The sequence below is a fragment of the Mastigoproctus giganteus genome, chromosome 10 (genome assembly GCF_048544385.1).
Source record: "Mastigoproctus giganteus isolate SK-2022 chromosome 10, ASM4854438v1, whole genome shotgun sequence".
Lineage (NCBI taxonomy): Eukaryota > Metazoa > Arthropoda > Arachnida > Uropygi > Thelyphonidae > Mastigoproctus > Mastigoproctus giganteus.
The window spans coordinates 108,466,768-108,486,240 of record NC_143584.1 but is presented as its reverse complement, the minus strand read 5'-3'; the positions used below and the strand labels follow the sequence as shown (position 1 = coordinate 108,486,240).

The 19,473-nt window shown below is 39.4% G+C and overlaps 1 protein-coding gene across 2 annotated transcripts in view; it reads right to left on the bottom strand.

Moving 5' to 3' along the window:
* Positions 1-19,473, bottom strand: part of l(3)80Fg (dnaJ homolog subfamily C member 16 l(3)80Fg) — a 330,832-nt gene that overhangs the window by 141,214 nt on the left and 170,145 nt on the right. For both annotated transcript variants that reach the window (XM_090383988.1, XM_090383987.1), the window contains exon 7: positions 8,216-8,475. In XM_090383988.1, the coding sequence (XP_090240114.1) occupies positions 8,216-8,475 (260 nt within the window). The remainder of the gene's footprint in view (positions 1-8,215; positions 8,476-19,473) is intronic.

The window sequence follows — 19,473 nt, the reverse complement described above, 5'->3', positions numbered from 1 at the left end:
CAAAACTTTCAGAAGGAAACTGGAGAACTTTATGACTGACTCCAGTAATCACATAACTACAGCCCTGAGAGGAAAGATCTGGTCAAATATGGAATACTTACTGCTGAATACACACACATCGAATGCGAGAAGGCTGCAGCCAAATCAGAGGCTTATATGGAGGTATGAGGAAACCAAATGCAACAGCATCCTCGTTCGTACGCAGATGCACTGGGGACCGCTACCAAGCCGAGTAGCGAGGCCTCTGGACCGACAACCAAAAGGAAAAAAACCCAAATTTAGTTATTCTAAAACCTACTGGCAACCAAGAAATTAAGACTAGCAAGGAAGTGAAGAATACAGTCATCAATAAACTGAAGGAGCACTTTAAATCTACAAGAATTAAATCGATCAGGAAGATCCAAAATGTTGAGGTACTGATCGAAACTGAAACATCAAAAGAAATAGAAGACATCATAAAAAATCCTGCCATCTCAACACTTGGCCTTACTGCAGAACAACCAAAGAAAAAAGGCCCCTCAGTAGTCATATTTGATGTCAGCAAGGACTCCACACCTATAAAAATCACCGAGGAACTATACTACCGTAACCTGCAAGCTTTTCACCCTGACTCGGTCCCAGAAGAGCTTATCAAGCCAAAATTTCATAAAAAGTCTAAGTCAGATAATGTCAATTGGGTGGTGGAGTTAACCCCCCCCCAGCTTGGAATACAATAAAAAATCAAGAGAGAATATATACAGACTGGGACAGCCATCATTTCAAAGAACATGTGGCAGTCCCAAGGTGTTTCAACTGCTGCAGGTTTGGCCACACCACACACAGCTGCACTCAGCCTGAGTCAACCTGTGGGCACTGTGCCCAGAAGGGACATCAGTATAAGGACTGCCCCAACAAAACCAGAAGCCAGTCTGCGCAAACTGCAAAAGCTCAAAACTTCCTCATAATCACTCAATAAGAGACAACAGTTGTCCAGTTTATCTAACCGCAAAGCAAGCACAACAAAGTAGAACCGATTATGAGGCTACACCTTAAACAATTCAACACCCAACGGATCAAATTCATCCAACTTAATGTGCAGTGGGCCAAGATAGTTCCAGACCAGCTAAAAGTAATTGCAAATGAGGAAAATATCGACATCATGATCCTTCAAGAACCTTATACCCATGCCAAGCAGGTGTGCAGTTACCCACTTGCAAACAAAATAATCCAAGCAGATAATGAAACTCCCTGGGCGGCAACTGTAGTCAGAAACCCAGAACTCACTACCACCAAAATATCAAGTCTCTGCCATCCTGGGCAGTGTGCCTGCATGTCATAGGTCCCCTTGGAACCTTTTATGTTGTTTCTATATATAACAGACCTGGAGAGGATATTCTACCAACAATAAACTATATGGAAAACATAGTGGCCCTTTTTCCCAATGAGAAAATTATCGTGGGGGCAGATGTAAACTGCTGCTATCCTGCTTGGTTTGCGGGGTCTGATGACCATAGTGGCACCCGCAATGGGCAGCGACTGGAAGAGTTTATCTTGAATTCACAGCTTACCATATTAAATAGGCCACACAATTTTCCAACATTTTCATCTACTCTCTGGGAATCAAACATTGATATCACCCTGGCTAGCAGACAGATGGCTGGCTACATCTCTGGCTGGTGTGTCCATAACCTTTCAAGTGTATAGAATCCAACAGCAACCATTGAATCCTAAACTCACACTGAACAGATTTAAAATAGAAAATTCTAACTGGGACAACTTCATAACAGCTCTGGACATCTGTCATGCAACTCCCGGCGGGGGACTGTAAATTGCCAGATCCAGAAGTGCACCAGAGAACTGTTACCAGGGTCATTACAAACGCCTGTACCACAACCTTTAAACGAAAAAATCCGCTCCCCAGCACTGTTCCCTGGTGGTCTCCAGAGCTGCAGCGCCTCCACAGAGAGGTAAATAGTAAAAGGAAAGCTTTTCAAACAGTAAGGAGATCATGGCTGTAGCCAGAGGTGGAGGTCTTGAGACAACAATATAGAATAGCCAGGAACACCTATACAGCTCTAATCCGCCAAAGGACATGTTGGGAGCGTCTGGTGGCATTGGCTGGGAATGCCAACCCTTAGGGGTGGTATATAAAATTACCACCAATAAACTGTCCAGGGGAGAGGTTCTGACAACCACTCTCACACCACAAGGCACAATAACCACTACCTGGGAGCAGTCAATTAATAATATACTCAATACCATTTTCCAGCCACCAACTTTGACCTCGCACCAATACAAGCCCAACTCTGCATCTCCAATGAGTGCTACACCATGCAGAAAACCGAAGTCACCCTGGAGGAACTTCATCGAGTATTGAAACTGAAGGACATCACAGTAAAATGCCCAGGTTCTGACCTTCTGGAGCCCGAGATTGTCAAAAGAGTAGCAGACTACAAGCCATGCTTACTGTTGAATCTTTTCAACCACTGTCTGGCAAAAGGATCCTTTCCACTTGATTGGAAGACAGCTAATCTTTGACTTCTTCTCAAGAATCCGAATAAACCGCCACAACAGCCAACATCATACAGACCAATCGCCCTCCAACCTTTTCTCAGCAAACACCTTGAAAGACTAATCTTCTTCAGAATTCACAAGTACTATACAAACAGAAATCTACAGGCCAACAACCATTATGGATTCCGTCAGGGGCGCTCGACAGTAGATGCACTAAATAACCTCATAGCATCTGCTCAATCAACACCTGAAAAATACTTCCTTGTAATTGCAGTTGACTTTGATGGGGCGTTCAACTCACTTTGGTGGACGAGAATCCTTGGCAGACTCAGGCAAGCACAGATTCCTCAAAATCTCTACTCCTGCATTAAAAGCTATCTATGTGACAGATCTGTCAGTGTAGAGTCTTCCCTACTCCAGGGTGATCAGAAAGATCCACAGGGTTCAGTCCTAGGACCAACTTTCTGGAACAGAAAGTTGGTCCTAGAAACTCATCTTGATTTAGAAACTCATCAAGACCTGGATGAGTTTCTAAATCAAGATCTTGGGCATGTTAAGTCCGAAGCCTATGCAGACGATTTGATCCTTTCCGTGCCTGCCAGCTCAAGAGCCCAGCTTGAAATTTCTGCTAACCGAGCACTCTGGCTCCTCCAGGAGTGGGTTACCCAGCACAACCTGACAATCTCGGCTGAAAAAACCTCCAGCATCCTCCTGAAAGGGAACCTAAGCTCAACCAGACCACCGCAGATTAAGATCAATGCCACAACCATCAAGCACCGCACCCAGCTGAAGCACCTTGGTGTAACCCTGGACTCAAAACAGTCCTTTCTCCCACACCTACAGTATATCCAAAAGATAAGAAATTACACAGAATAGGTGGCAAGGGTCACCCGCAGGGGCTGGAGTCTAAACCAACATATCCTAGCCCTAGAACGGCCTCCGTAGCCGAGTGGGCAGGAGCGGGAGTGCAGTAGCACACGCTCTTTGAGTAGACCGGGGTTCAAGCTCCTGACTGCTGAATACGGTCGATCTGCCAACCCGATCTGCCTGGACCAGCGTGGCAGATTATGGTCCATTTCCCTCAGCATGAATTGTTGAGGAGGCTTCCATCCTGCAGTGGGTTGATAATGGCTGCACTTTACTTTACTTTTTTTTTTACCCTAGCCCTGTTTTATAAAGCAGTCTTTATTCCAGCCATCTCATATGCTGCTGGGGTCTGGCATCATCGGGCAACTATTGTCACAAATCAGAAGAAATTAGCCACCATTCAAAGAGCAATACTACTTACCATCACCAGAGCCTGCTGCATGGTTAGCACTCCTGCTCTCCAAATCCTTGCTGGAGTCCTCCCTCTAGATCTTGAAATAATTAGATGCGGCATGTTGTATCATCTGTCCAAAGGAATCTCCACTACCACCACTGGATTCACCACCAACCCAGCAATTAACTGCAAGACAGAGAAAAGGTGCCTTCTCGCTCACCTGCAGCAAGCCTGGCAGGACAGATGGACGACATCCACTAAGGGAGCAATTACAAAGAAATTCAACCCTGAAGTAATGTTCACATTCCCAAAAGCCCCAAGCTGGTTTTCCCCATGGCCTGTATATAAAGTACCTCCTCACAGACCACGGGTCGATACAAGAAAAATTAACGTCTCTGGGCATCACAGATGATCCACTCTGCCACTGTGGCATGACGAATCTTGGCACCATATAATGTATGACTGTCCTGACTATGAAGACTTGAGATCTATTCGGATCACAAAGATTATTAATTTGCCAATGGACCAAGAACAAATACTAATTCATACCCATAACAATTATAAATATTTCACCACTTTTGCACAGGGTGCCTTCAACAGACGAAGAACATTAAGGAGCCTAAACCACCAAGAGCAATAACTTGAGACAGATTCTGGGCACCCCTCTCTAGTAGCATCAACCACAGACTTCATCGAAGCTCAATTGAACTGAAATTCACTTCCTTCATCCAAGTTCCATCAGGCTGATATCTGCAACTGAATCTCTAGGCAAGATCAACCAGTACCTGATCCAACTGAAGACTTCAAAACCCAGACACTGGAGACACCAGCAGCTTTTCTGCCACAAGCCACATTGGCGATCAAACTGAGCACTCTAGCCTGGTTTTCTTTTACTCTCCTTCCCAGTCAGGGGGGGAGGAGATTGGTTCCTGTCTCCTCCCCCTGCCACCCCTTCTTCCGCCTGGTGAGGCCTGGGCCTGCTTCACTGACTTTCTGGGGTCGCCTTCTCTATCATCTCCATACCTCTGTCTTTTACCCCCAACCTTTGGCTCTCCCCCACTCTGTCTATCTCACAGTTTACACCCCACACAACTTATCAATTAATAATGTCCAAATTTAAACCATGCTTACTTTACTCTTGGCCTTTTATATTCTAGCGTTAACCCCCTTTTTTATTTTTTTTATATTTTTTTATTTTTTATTTTATTTTATTATTATTTTTTGTTACATAGGCCCTTGCCATTGAAATCTTTGGAAACTAGGTGGCAGGGCCTGCCAGAGTACAAAAATCTACTGCGTACCTGACCTGCCTCCCTGGGGCCAAGTGCGGTAATGGTGGGTCCCAACAGGGGCCCCCAATGGTTAAATGGTCAGAAGAACAACGGTACACAACACTAAACATCTGTCCGCTCCCCACACACTTTTTTTAAATCTCTGGCCTTCACAGAGTTCTATGCTACACAAACAGAGTGCACAACACGGAGATGGGGGGAACCCCTGGTGCCATCAGACAACTAACACACTTTGCACTTGTAACACATTCTTCAGAGTAAAAATATCACACCTACAAGACAGACAGATAGATGAAGAGTAATTTTGAAGCATGCTAGATAATAAATCTAGCATTCGGTTTTGGATAAAACACAGTGTTTTATATTAAGAGAAGTATTAACCAGTATAATTTCAAATAATGACCAGAAAAAAAAATATATTGCAGATAAACAAATTCACAAGTAATGATCTGATGGTGGATTTATACAAATGCTATTCTGGAATATATCATTTTTTCAACAACAGAGTGACAACTACCTCATATCTATACTGCTGAAAAGATTTTTATTGATTGTTTTGGATAATATCTCTATAAGCCAAATGGATACAAATGTAGGATTAGCAAAATGGTACCCCTGCATATTCCAAACACTGTTCAATGGTGACTGCATATACAGTAGAACCATTCTGTGTTCCCAATGAAGGATCACAGAATGATTGATAAAATCATTCTGTGATCCTGCAACAAGTTTATAATTTCATACTTTGCATCTATGAAGAATGCACAATGATCAAAGGCAGATATCGTTGGGATATCAGAGATGTGGTGTTACACAGAGATAAGGAATGGAGAATTGAAATTTGTGTAATACAATGTGTACAGGGAGGATAGACAGGACAGGAAGGGAGGAGAGGTTATGCACATAAAATCTAAGGAAGTGCATCCAGTTGACATGGGTCGACAGTGCAATATTGAGTCAGTTTGATGTGACATAAGCACCGGGAAAGAAAAAATTGAGATAGGAGCGTGTTATAAACAAGTGACTCCATTGAGTATAATGAACAACTGTACAGAGAAATAGAGTGGGCCAGTAAATCAGATTGTCTTATAATGGGGGATTTTAACTTCCCAGATACTGACTGGAACTTGTGGGTTGGTCACTCTAAAGCAGTATGTTTGAGAGGCAACCAGAGTGAGTAATACTCTTGATCGGATTATCAGTAGTGATTCTTCATGCATCAAGAATCTGCAGATAAAGGAACCACTAAGTAGCAGCAATCACAGTGTGCTGATGTGGAATTTACTTTAAAGATGTAACTACTATCAGGGGTAAAGGGAAGGATTTTTGCTTTTGTAAAGATGCTGGTCAAAATGTCAAAGGCAGATATTGTTGGGATATCAGAGACGTGGTGTCACACAGAGATAACACAGTGCTCTCAGAGATTTTTTAAATTCTATACAGTGAGACTAACTGTTGATGTTACCAACAGCGGATTCTAAATAGGAAGCATTCAAGGAAGTAATGTTGGAAGCTACTAGGCTTTTCATACCAATTAAGAAATATTGTTCCAGGTTTAGGCCTAAATGGATGTCAGATGAACCAATGAGACATGTAACAGAGCAGAAAAACGCATGGAATACATATAAATTAACAGGTGACAGAAGATTATGGTATATATAGCTGGTCTGTAATCAAGTCAAAAGGAGGTTAGGAAGGCAAAGACAGATTACAAGAAATCTTTGGGAGAGGATGCAAAGAAAAACAACAAAGAGTTCTTTACTTATGTAAACTCTAGGAGGAAGGGGATGAATCAGATTGTTCCACTTGATACCGATGGTTCAACTGTTGAGGATCCTGCTCAGGTAGCTAAGAAATTGAATGAGCATTTTGCATCTACATTTACACATGAGGAGTTATTCAGAGATAGGAATATCAGAGGTGTATTAAATTATATTAATGAGTTAAATGATTTTTTAATAACTGAGAGCAAAGTGGAGGAGAAATTGTTGAAGATAAACATAAAAAAGGCACATGGGGTGGATGGGATCTATCCAGTTATATTAAAGGAGGTGGCAAAGGAAGTAAGCAAACCCTTTGCCATAATTATGACAGCTTCCTTGGACTCAGGGGGTACCCAAGGACTGGAGATGTGCAAATGCGACCTCAATTCACAAAGGAGAATCAAAGGGGGCACAAGTAATTACAGACCTGTTAGTTTAATTTCTGTTCCAGTCAAAATTAATGGAGGCGCTGGTTAAAGAAGCACTGCATGTTCAGATTCAAAAGCTGCCCATGAAACAGAACTGTTTACTTTCAAGGGAAGTCAGTTATATAATTGGTTTAGTGTTAGATGTCTGAAAAATTCACCAAGAACAAGAAAAGATGTGTATTGGTTGAACCCTGATCTGGCATTCTAGTTCATCAATTCAAAGATATATGAATGGATTCAGGTCTGGCATCTGGGTTAGCCAGATCAGCTGTTAGGCTGTTTTCCTTAAACAAGATTTTTAATATTGCTCACACAGGGCAGCAATGGCAAATATATGATATACAAAGAAATAAACAATGTAAAAAAATTTAAATTTTCAAAATGTTTATTTAAATAAACAAAAAATAAACTTTCTGAGAGTCACTAGATTTTTTCTGACTTACATGGCACAAGAAATATCTAAGCCTCAGTACACTAAAACATGTTATGCCATTCAGAGATTGCACTGCTTTGATTTAAACTCAAGCAGAGATGTTGTTACAATGCTATGCTTGAATCAGTTTTTAATGTACATCATAATAAACAAGTCATGCAAGGGGCAAAGGTTGATGACAATGTACGGATATCATCTTTTAAGGGCACAAAAGGTGATACTGTTGTACATGTTGGCACTAATGATATTAAGAGACCGGTGGAAATCCTTAACAAGTACAGGTCACGGTTGAAAAAAAAAAAAGTGAATTAGGGTTGAATTTGAAAGTCTGCAATTCTGCCCAGACACGATAGATGGTTATACAACCAAAATTAGAATTTTTTTTTTATGGAGAGTGACTCAAGTCTCCTAATCTAATTCTGCTGCTTCTGGTTTTCGAAAATGGCTTAATACTGTCTCCAACTTCAACATATGTATGGAAAGGTTTACTTACATTATAAATTATTATATAATGAACAAATATAATTTAGATATTCTCTGCTTACACAAGATATGACATTATATAGCCAACCATGAGGATAAATCCAATTGACATTAAAACAGACACTGCAGGAAGTATGTCATAACGGCCAACATTATCTCTCAATACATCTGCCATCAGTAAAAGGCGATTAATAATTCTGGTTATAAGCCCATGGGCATGTTCATCTATAAGAACAGCTACTTTTGCATCAAAAGACAGAGTTTCAGTAGTCTTCAGAAGTTGAAATAATGTATCTTCTAGTTCCTGTTTAGTAACATTTATCTGAAATTAAAAAGTATATTTTAGTCACTCAAGAAAAATTTGTACAGCCAAAACAAAGAAAATTATTAACTTATTTTTAATAAAAACAAACAAATAAATAAAAATAATAAATAAATAAAATGCAAGCTTGTTATTAAATGTATAACATAATGTGAAATTTGTAATAACTATTGCTTGATTCTGCTAATTATTTAATATATGAAAATATCTGAGTTCAGAAGACTCAGAGATGGAAGTAGAGATGCATTAAACGAATGATAGTGAATTTTATGCCATAAGCCAAGAAAGTTTTGCTATTCAATCATTATCACACCTTGGAATGATGCTTCTACAAGCATTTTTATTATTAATATTATTTTTTTTTTGTAATAAGGATTCATCTTATACGCACACGTATCTAAACTGGAGAATAGTGAATGATAAGAATATGTCTTCAGGAGATCAATTTACTCTCAATAACATAAACAGAATGAGAACACAGACAAAGTATGTTATTATATTTTCATACAGAATGAAGAAACATTTCTAAAAATATGTTGGGATAAGATAGAATAAGCATTAATACACTTTGTCTGTAAATTGCATTTGCACTTAGTATGCTATTCACAGTTCATTTTGGAACCACTCATTGTGATAACACAAATCATAAAAGATTACTCCACAAATATGCTTTTTCAAATAGGAAATGTTCTGCAGCACATGTTGTAAGTCTTGCTTTTTATCCAGAAGAAATGCCTATTAGAGGACTGAAGTTTCAAGCTCTTTTTTAACTTGTGACAATATTTTCATTAGTTCAACTTCGATGGCACTTCATGAAACACTACATTTGAATTGTTTCTGAACAAGATTTCACTTGTTCTAGATTGAATTATTATTACTGGCTGAATCAGTGAGACAAAAGACAAGGAAGTAACGTCCTTCTTACCAAAAAATTCTCTCTCCAATCTGGAACATATTTATTTCTTTCTCCCCTCCCTACACACAAATATTAAAATATGCTCACTGTATATTAAAATACTATGAATAAACTATTTCAGAAAGTACGACTTTACATAAATTATACTGCATTACAGAAATTTTTTTAAGTTGATTTTTTCTTCTCTCTTACTTTATCTGGTTAAATACAGTTGAGGCAAGAATAAGCATCAGAATTTGCTGTTGTTTTTGCTTTGTTTCAGACTGCTGTGGCTACCAGTTTAGGTAGCCACAGCAGCCTGAAAACATCTTTAAACATAGCCATAGAAATCATACGAGGGTAATTCAAAAAATAAGTTACATTTGACCACTGTAACCCAAGAGATATTTATTGAGGTGTGTAACATTATGCAATAGAAAGCACATACTTTGCACTACTTTTCCACATAGTCACCAAGTTGATGTAAGCACTTCTCGGAACGTGTGACTAAACGTTGATTCCCTGATGATAGAAATCCACTCCTTGGTCATTCAGCCACCATCGAACTGCTGTTTGCACCTGCTCATCATTTGCAAATCGTCGTAGTAGTAGTAGTGGCATATGATGCAAGAAAGCAAGTGTATGAGCTTATGCAGCATCAGCCAAAAAAAAAAAAAAAAAAACACACCATTCCCTCCAAATGCCTGTCCAGTTCCTCCTTAAATTTATTTAACCTGTCAACTTCCACAACGACAGATGGAAGTTTGTTTCAGCAATTAACCACCCACTGGCTAAAGGCAAATTTCCGCACATCTATTCTATATCTGTCTTTTCTTAATTTGAATTTGTGTCCCCTTAGGTTCGTAATCTGAACAAGTGGAAGGATCCCATCAGAATTCAGCGTGCTCAACCCATTCAAGGCCTTATATACTTCAATCAGGTCAAAGCGCAGGTGCCTAGTCTCCAGCCACTGCAATTTGCAGAACTTAAGCCTCTCTTGGTAAGAGGATCCCTTCATTCCCCTTACCAATCTTGTTGCCCTTCTCTGTACACGCTCAAGTAAATCTACATCCTTCCTAAAATGAGGCCTCCAGACCTGTACGCAGTACTCAAGGCATGGCCTGACCATTGCCTTATACAGAGGGATAATCACCTCCTTTTCCCTGCTAGCAAAATTCCTATACATCATTGACAAAACCCCATGACCTGCCCTGGCAGCCTGTCTGCATTGCTCAGAAAACTTCATATCATAATTATACCCAGGTCTTTTTCATTTTCTACCACCTTAAGTGTAGTACCACACAGTTGGAACGTTTCTCTGGGGTTACTTCTACCCATATGCTTTGCATTTGTCAAGGTTAAACTTCAGTTGTCACTTCTTAGCCCATCTGCCCAAATTATCTAGATCCTGTTGCAGTAGCACACTGCCATTACTGTCATTAACAACCCTGCCAACCTTTGTATCATCTGCAAACTTCGACATTAAGCCTGATATACCTTCATCAATATCATTGATAAATATACAAAACAACAGTGGACCTAACACCGAACCATGTGGGACTCCACTAATAACATTAGTCCACGAAGAGTAGCACCCATTGATTACCACCCTCTGTCTTCTCCCACTTAACCATCCTTTTATCCATTGTAGCAACTTACCCTTAATACCATTCTGCTCCAATTTGAACAATAGTCTTCCATGCGCAATAGTGTCAAAAGCTTTCCTGAAATCCAAATATATGATATCAAAATTATTTTTTGCATCCAGTTCCTTTGTAACCACATCATAATATCCTATCAAATTTGTCAGACAAGACTTTCCCTTAACAAACCCATGCTGTGTCTGAATTATTGCTGCAGTCTTGTCTAGATGATCCTGCAATGCATCTTTAACCAATGACTCCATTATTTTACCCGGAACAGAAGTTAAACTAACTGGTCTGTAATTACTAGTGTCACCCTTCGATCCCCCTTTGTGAATTGGGGATACATTTGCACATCTGCAGTCCGTGGGAACCTCCCCTGAGTCCAAGGATGCTCTCATAATTATGGCTAAGGGTTTGCTTAGTTGCTTTGCCGCCTCCTTTAATATAACTGGATAGATCCCATCCACCCCAGGTGCTTTTCTTATGTTTAACTTCAACAATTTCTCCTCCACTTTGCTTTAATTTATTACAAAATCATTAAGTATCCTGCTACAATTTGATAACCTTCTGCCATTTTCAAACCTTAATAATTCCTCATGTGTGAATGTAGATGCAAAATACTTATTCAGTTTGTTTTCTATCTGAGCAGGATCATCAACAGTCGAACCATCGATATCAAGTGGACCAATCAGATTCATCCCCTTCCTTTTAGAATTTATATAAGTAAAGAAACCCTTGCTGTTTTTCTTAGCATCTTTTGCCAAGGATTTCTCGTAATCTGCCTTCGCCTGCCTAACCTCCTTTGTGACCTGATTACAGACTAGCTTATATCTGCCATAGGCTTCTGATTCGCTTGATAATTTATATGCATCCCATGCATTTTTCTTCTCTGTTACGCGTCTCATTAGTTCATTAGATAACCATTTAGGCCTAAACCTTGAACAATATTTCTTAATAGGTATGAAACTTTTAGTAGCATCCACGATTAATTCCTTGGATGCTTCCCACTTAGAATTTACTGTTGGTAACATCGTCAGTTGATCCCACTGTACAGAATTTAAAAACTGTCGGAGACCACTGTACTCACCTTTACGGAAGCAAAAACCCTTTCCTTTACCCCTGATGGTAATTAAATCTTTAAGTAAATCCCACATCAGTACACTGTGATCACTGCCACCTATTGGTTCCTTTATCTGCAAATTCTTAATACATGAATGATCACTGCTGATAACCAGATCAAGAGTATTACTTTCTCTGGTTGCCTCTCGAACATGCTGCTGCAGAAAACAATCATCCAATAAATCTACAAAAGTCTGACTAGTGTGTGAGTGACCAACCCACAAGTTCCAGTCAATATCTGGGAAGTTAAAATCCCCCATTATAAGACATTACGATTTACTAGCCCACTCTATTTCTCTGTACAATTGTTCACTGTACTCATTCGAGTCATTAGGCCTATAACAAACTCCTACTCTTATTTTTGCTTTCGCAGTGCTTATGTCACACCAAACTGACTCAACAGTGCACTGTTCATCTATATCAACTGGATGCACTTCTTCTGATTTTATGTTTTTCTTAATTAACAGCATAACACCTCCTCCCTTTCTATCCTTTCTGTACACATTGTACTCCCCAAATTCCAGTTCAGCATTCCTTATATCTGTGTGACACCACGTCTCTGCTATCCCAACAATATCCGCCTTTGATGTCTTGACCAACACTTCAAATTCATCAAATTTATTTACTATACTTCTAGCATTGGTATAAATGCAAGCATACATTGTCCCCCCTGGATGTTCTTTCAGCTTGCCGAAGATGTGATAATCACAAGGCAAAAGATCAGGACTGTACGGCAGATGTTGCCATACCTTTCATCCAAAACTTTGGAGTAAGTGTCGTGTTGGGCATGCATTGTGTGGCATGGCATTGTCCTGAATGAGAACAACACCTTTGCTTAACTTTCCAGGCCTCTTGTTTTTCATGGCTGTTCGCAAAGATGGTAATGTTTGGCAGTATTGGGCAGCATTAATTGTTGTGCCTTTTGCCATAAATTCAGTGTAAACAACTCCTTCCAGTCGAAAAACACAGTGGCCTTGACCTTTCCTGCTGATGGTGCAACTTTGAATTTCTTCCACACAGGCAATGTTGTGCGTCTTCATTTCACAGAAGCTCTCTTCATTTCTGGGGTGAAATGGTGTACCTGCATTTCATCGCCAGTGATGATGCAGCGTAAGAAGTCAAGGCCTTCCACAGAATAGTGCTGAAGGAAGGCTAGAGAAGACAAAAAAAACATTGACCTTTGTGTTTGTCTGTCAGTGAACGGGGAATCCGTTGTGCACACAATTCGCGATAGTCGCAATGTTCACAGATGATGGAATGAACACTGCCTATCGAAATATCCAACTCCTTTGCCATTTCTGCAACTGTCAGTCTTCGATTATTGCGAATCATTTCATCAACTTGCACCACATTGTCTGCAGTGGCCGGCGTTGATGGCCTTCATTTTCGATCAGCATCCATCAATTCTGTGCAACCACTTTTAAACTGCTAGCACCACTTCACTATGGCTGGACGTGACACTGCATTTTCCCCATACACCGCCATTATTTCCCAATGATTCTCTGAACAATTCAGACTTTTCACTCACAAAAATCATACTGTTCCGTGTACTTCAAACTTGGAGTAACGTTCTAGCCGATGGGCCATTATGAAAATGCTTGCTCCTACACAACTGTTACCACTACGTCAATGAAACTCACCTACCGGGGGGGGAGAGTACAATATGGACTCCATTCCACACAGGTGCCACATCTGTTGCACAATTATACCAAGAGATGGCGGCAGGTGTAACTTATTTTTTGAATGCCCCCTCGTAAAATTGTTGTGAGCTCACATCACTCTTTCTGCAATGTTCTGCAGAAATAGTACTGATTCAAAGTAGGCCAACCACAAAGTTTTAGGTGAAACTTTTTTTTTTTTTTTTTTTACATATGAATCATATTTTGCAGCATTTTATATTTTCATTTTCCTACATTTTCCTCGTGGGTGACTAAGACTAACCATTCTTTCTTTTATAGTTGAAACTATTGACAAACATTAAGATGGCTACATGGTAGTCACAATTCTAAATTTTGCAATTTCTCAGATTTGGAGAGGTCACTAAAGATAATGACTGTTACTTTTCAATGGTTTTCAATGTGCAAAATTGATCTTCAATCTGGTATTCTCATCTGAGAATAATTGGCACATCTCCTCAGTTGATAAAGTTGTATCTGTTTCTTTTGGTTTACAGAGATGGAAATAACAGCCAAATGGATTCTATGTGTAAAACATAGTTCTTGATTGGTGGGTAAATCTTTCAAATTTCTTCATCACAACACTGTTGGCAGATATACAACCATTATCTCTTTTAATGCTTAGGTTATGACCTTTGCCCTCATTTTTGACAAGTTCAACACACTTTTTCACTGGCACAGTTTTAAATACATGAGCTAATCTTAGATTCCAAAACTTTAGGTGTGAATGAATGTTACATAATTTGTTTTGGGGCAATAGCCTCAGGTTACGAAGAAGTTAACTTATTAGTGTGAATGTTAATGTTCAAATATCACATATTTCTCAATCAAGTCCACTCACCAGAGAGCTTAAGCTAAATTTTTTACCATCCTTTTTCACTGTTAATAATTTCTTTCTAATCACACCACAAATTTCTTTTTCTCTATTTGATAATTTGTTTGAATTGTATTCACTAACTTAGGAATAAAAAAAAAAACATTTAGGCATTAAAGATTTTTTAAGTTCAATCAAGGTGCAAAAAACACTGCATGCTAATCCATATTTTGCAGTCATTTGAACTAATACTGCAAAAAGAGATATTGGTGTGTTACAGTATCACTGAAAAAATAGTTTTAACTGTATTAGATCTTTTAGATTCTGCTGTTAAACAGATGGCACGGATGGAGTTATGAGCTCACTGTTCACATTTCCCTTTAGCAAATTGATATAATGCAGAGAACTTCGTTCTCTTAGAATGGAGATTTCCATGACTGCTGGGAGCCATAGTGGAACAAGTAAATACATGGGCTGTGTTAGGGTAACTAGGAGTAGGAACAGGCACATGTATACTTTCATGTACACCAATGCTAGGAGTATAGTTAATAAATTTGATGAGCTTGAAGTGCTAGTCAAGACATCAAAGGCAGATATTGTTGGGATATCAGAGACGTGGTGTCACGCAGATATAAGCAGTGCAGAATTGGAATTTGGGGAGTACAATGTGTACAGGAAGGATAGGAAGGACAGGAAGGGAGGAGAGGTTATGCTGTTAGTTAAGAAACAAAAAATCTAAGGAAGTGCATCCAGTTGATGTTGGTGGACACTGCAGTGTTGAGTCTGTTTGGTGTGAAATAAGCACTGGGAAAGAAAAAATGAGAGTAGGTGTGTGTTATAGGCCTAATGAATCTGATAAGTATAATGAACAATTGTGCAGAGAAATAGAGTGGGCCAGTAAATCAGAATGTCTTATAATGGGGGATTTTAACTTTCCAGATATTGACTGGAACTTGTGTTTGGTCACTCGCACACTAGCAAGACTTTTGTGGATTTATTGGATGACTGTTTTCTACAGCAACATGTTTGAGAGGCAACCAGAGGGAGTAATACTCTTGATCTGATTATGGCGAAGGTAAAGAAAGCCTGCAAAGTTATCCGACGAGAAACGTCGGATAACTTACGTGGAAAATTAGTTTCCCAATACGGCACTCTAGCGCTGCTCACTCGGTAAACAGATGGTAGGTATTATCGGTCTGGAGCAAAGTCGAGAACGATATATTGATTGACAGGTAGGCGTGGCAAACGATGTGCTGATTTTGGTGCACGAACACAACACACAATAACATCGGTTTAGTATCACTTTAGCAGCACTAGTGGTAACTTGTCCTAATCGCACATGCCCTAACCTTTTTTCACCATTACAGTATTTCATAATGGTGAAAAAAGGTCCGGTTAACTAGACTTGAATCCCATGGGAGCTTGAACCCCTCCCGAAGTGGAGTGGGTAACCTAACCTTTTTTCTTTAGAATCAGTCATATTCAGAAATACATTTATAAAAAATAAATTTTTTTATGACTGTATTTTTATTTTCTTGATCAATAATATGCCCTAATGGTGAAAAAAGGTCAGGTTACTTCCATTTGAATCCCATGGGAGCTTGAACCCCTCCCGAAATGGAGGGGATAACCTAACCTTTTTCTTTAGAATCATGGGTGGACTAGCACATAAATTGTTTATTAACAAAATATTAATTTTTTATTACTGTACTTTTATTTTTAAAGACACTTTTTATTTTTAAAGACACTTGTGCGGATACACACACATATCATAACGTCAATCAGCACCTTAAAAGATTCATCACTACTATTGCCTGTTCACCGTTCATTACAAAACTATTATGCACCGTTCTTTACTGGTAAATACACATCATAATGCCAACCAATGACTACACAGTAGCTTGTCGTCTGTTGCGCCTACCACCAATCATTTCATCGTTTGCCACGCCTACCTACAGGTAGGCGTGGCAAACTACACCAGACTCTAGCGCTGCACGCTGAGCGGGCAGCGCTAGAGTCTGGTGTCAGGAAACTAATTTTCCACGTAAGTTATCTGAGGTTTCTCGTCGTTCTCGTGCAGGCTTTCTTTACCCTAGCCCTGATTATCAGTAGTGATTATTCATTCATTAAGAATCTGCAGATAAAGGAACCACTGGGTGACAGTGATCCCAATGCACTGATGAGGGAATTAAAGATGTAACTATCATCAAGGCTAAAGGGATGGACTTTTGCTTTTGTAAAGGTGACTACAGTGGTCTCAGACAGTTTTTAAATTCTGTACAGTGGGATCAACTGATGATGTTACCAACGTTGAATTCTAAATGGGAAGCCTTCAAGGACTTAATTTTGGAGGCTACTAGGCTTTTCATTCCAACTAAGAAATACTGTTCAAGGTTTAAGCCTCAGTGGATGTCAGATGAATTAATTTGGCTTGTGGCAGAGAAAAAGAATGTATGGGATGCATATAAATTATCAGGTGACAGAGAAGCATATGGCAGGTACAAACTAGTCTGTAATCAAGTCACAAAAGAAGTCAGGCAGGCAAAGGAAGATTACAAGAAATCTTTGGCAAAGGATGCAAACTAAAACAGCAAAGAGTTCTTTACTTATGTAAACTGTAGAAGGAAAGGGATGAATCAGATTGGACCACTAAACATAATGGGTTGACTATTGATGATCATGCTCAGGTAGCTGATAAGCTGAATGAGTATTTTGCATCTACATTCACAACAGGAATCATTAAATGAGGGGAGTGCCAGACGTTTATGAAATGCTAACAGGGAGCTAAGTGATTTTGTAATAACTGAGAGAAAAGTGGAGGAGAAATTGTTGAAGTTAAACATAAGGAAGGCACCTGGAGTGGATATAATCTATCCAGTTATATTAAAAGAGGCAGAAAAGGAAGTAAGCAAACCCTTAGCCATAATTATGAGTGCTTCCTTGGACTCAGGGGAGGTCCCCATGGACTGGAGGTGTGCAAATGTATCACCAATTCACAAAGGGGGGTTCAAAAGGTGACACAAGTAACTACAGACATTTTAACTTGTGATCCAGTGAAAATAATGGAATAACTGGTTAAAGCAGCATTACAGGATCACCTAGACAAGACTGCAATAATAGTTAAGACACAGTATGGATTTGTTAAAGGTAGGTCTTGTTTGACCAATTTGATTGGATACTATGATGTGGTCACAAAAACTGAATGCTAAAAATAATTTTGATATCATATACTTGGATTTCAGGAAAGCTTTTGATACTGTTGCAGATGAAAGACTGCTGTACAAATTGGAGAGGTATGGCATTAAGGGTAAGTTGCTACAATGGATAAAGGGTAAGTTGCTACAATGGATAAAGGGATGGTTGAGTGGGAGACAATAGAGAGTGGTAATCAATGGACACTTCTCTTCATGGACAAATGTTACTGGAGTTCCCCAGGGTTCGGTGTTGGGCCCATTGTTGTTTTGTATATTTATCAATGATATTGATGAAGGTATATCAGGTTTAATGTCCAAGTTTGCAGATGATACAAAGGTTGGCAGAGTTGTTAACGACAGTATGCTACTCCAACTGGATCTAGTTAAGTTGGGAAAATGGGCTGAGAAGTGGCAACTGAAGTTTAACATTGACAAATGCAAAGTACTGCATATGGGTAGCAATAACTGAAGAGGGAAGTGGAAAGTGAAAAAGACCTGGGGGTAATTGTGCAGTCAAATATTAATTTCACTGAGCAGTGCAGACGGGCTGCCAGGGCAGGTCATGGAGTCTTGTCAATGATATATAGGAATTTTGCTAGGAGGGACAGGGAGGTGATTATCCCGTTATACAAGGCAGTGGTCAGGCTGCACCTAGATTACTGTGTACAGGTCTGGTGGCCTCATGTTAGGAAGGATGTGGAGTTACTAGAACGAGTACAAAGAAGGGTAATAAGATTGGTGAGGGGAACAAAGGGGTGCTCTTACCAAGAAAGGCTTAAGTTCGGCAAATTGCAGCGCCTGGAGAGTAGGCACCTGCAAGGTGATCTGATTGAGGTGTATAAGGCCTTGAATGGGTTGGGCAAGCTGAATGCTGATGGGATTCTTCCTCTTGCTGAGACTAAGAATCTGAGGGGGCACAGTTTCAAATTGAGAAAAGATAGTTGTTATATAGATGTGTGGAAATTTGCCTTTAGCCAGCGGGTAATTGATTGGTGGAACAGGCTTCCATCTTTTGTTGTGGAAGCTAATAGCCTAAATAAATTTAAGGCTAAGCTGGACAGGCATTTGGAACGAATGGAGGGGTGAAATGGGAGCTTTTTTTTTTTTTTTTTTTTTTTTTTGGCTGATGCTGCAAATCTTGCTTACTTGCATCATATGCTTCTACTAATGCTGATGCTAACGTTTATACTGTATGTGTTGAAGCAATCCACTTGTATTTTCTCCAGCCATTTTAATCAGCTTAGACGACTTCTTGCATTTGGCTGAATTTACATTTCCTTAGCATTAGCTAAATTTACAACTATGAAATACAGGTATTTTAGTATTAAAATAATAATAATTATTATTATTATTTATTCAGTAAGTAAATTACACTGACCTTGATACAGCAATCTATGCTAGGAGGGTAACAAAGAAGATCATACAAAAACATAAATGACATGTTCTTACATATATATACATATACAGTAGACTCCCAATTATTTGGGATGGCTGGGAAATGAACTTTCCAGGATAATTGAAACCAGATATCCCCCATCCATACAAAATGGGGTAAAATCCCATATAATGCATGTTTTATAATACATAATTATACATAAAAGGCATCAAGAAAAATGATTTTAATAAAAAAAATAAAGTAAAACATTAATCTGTA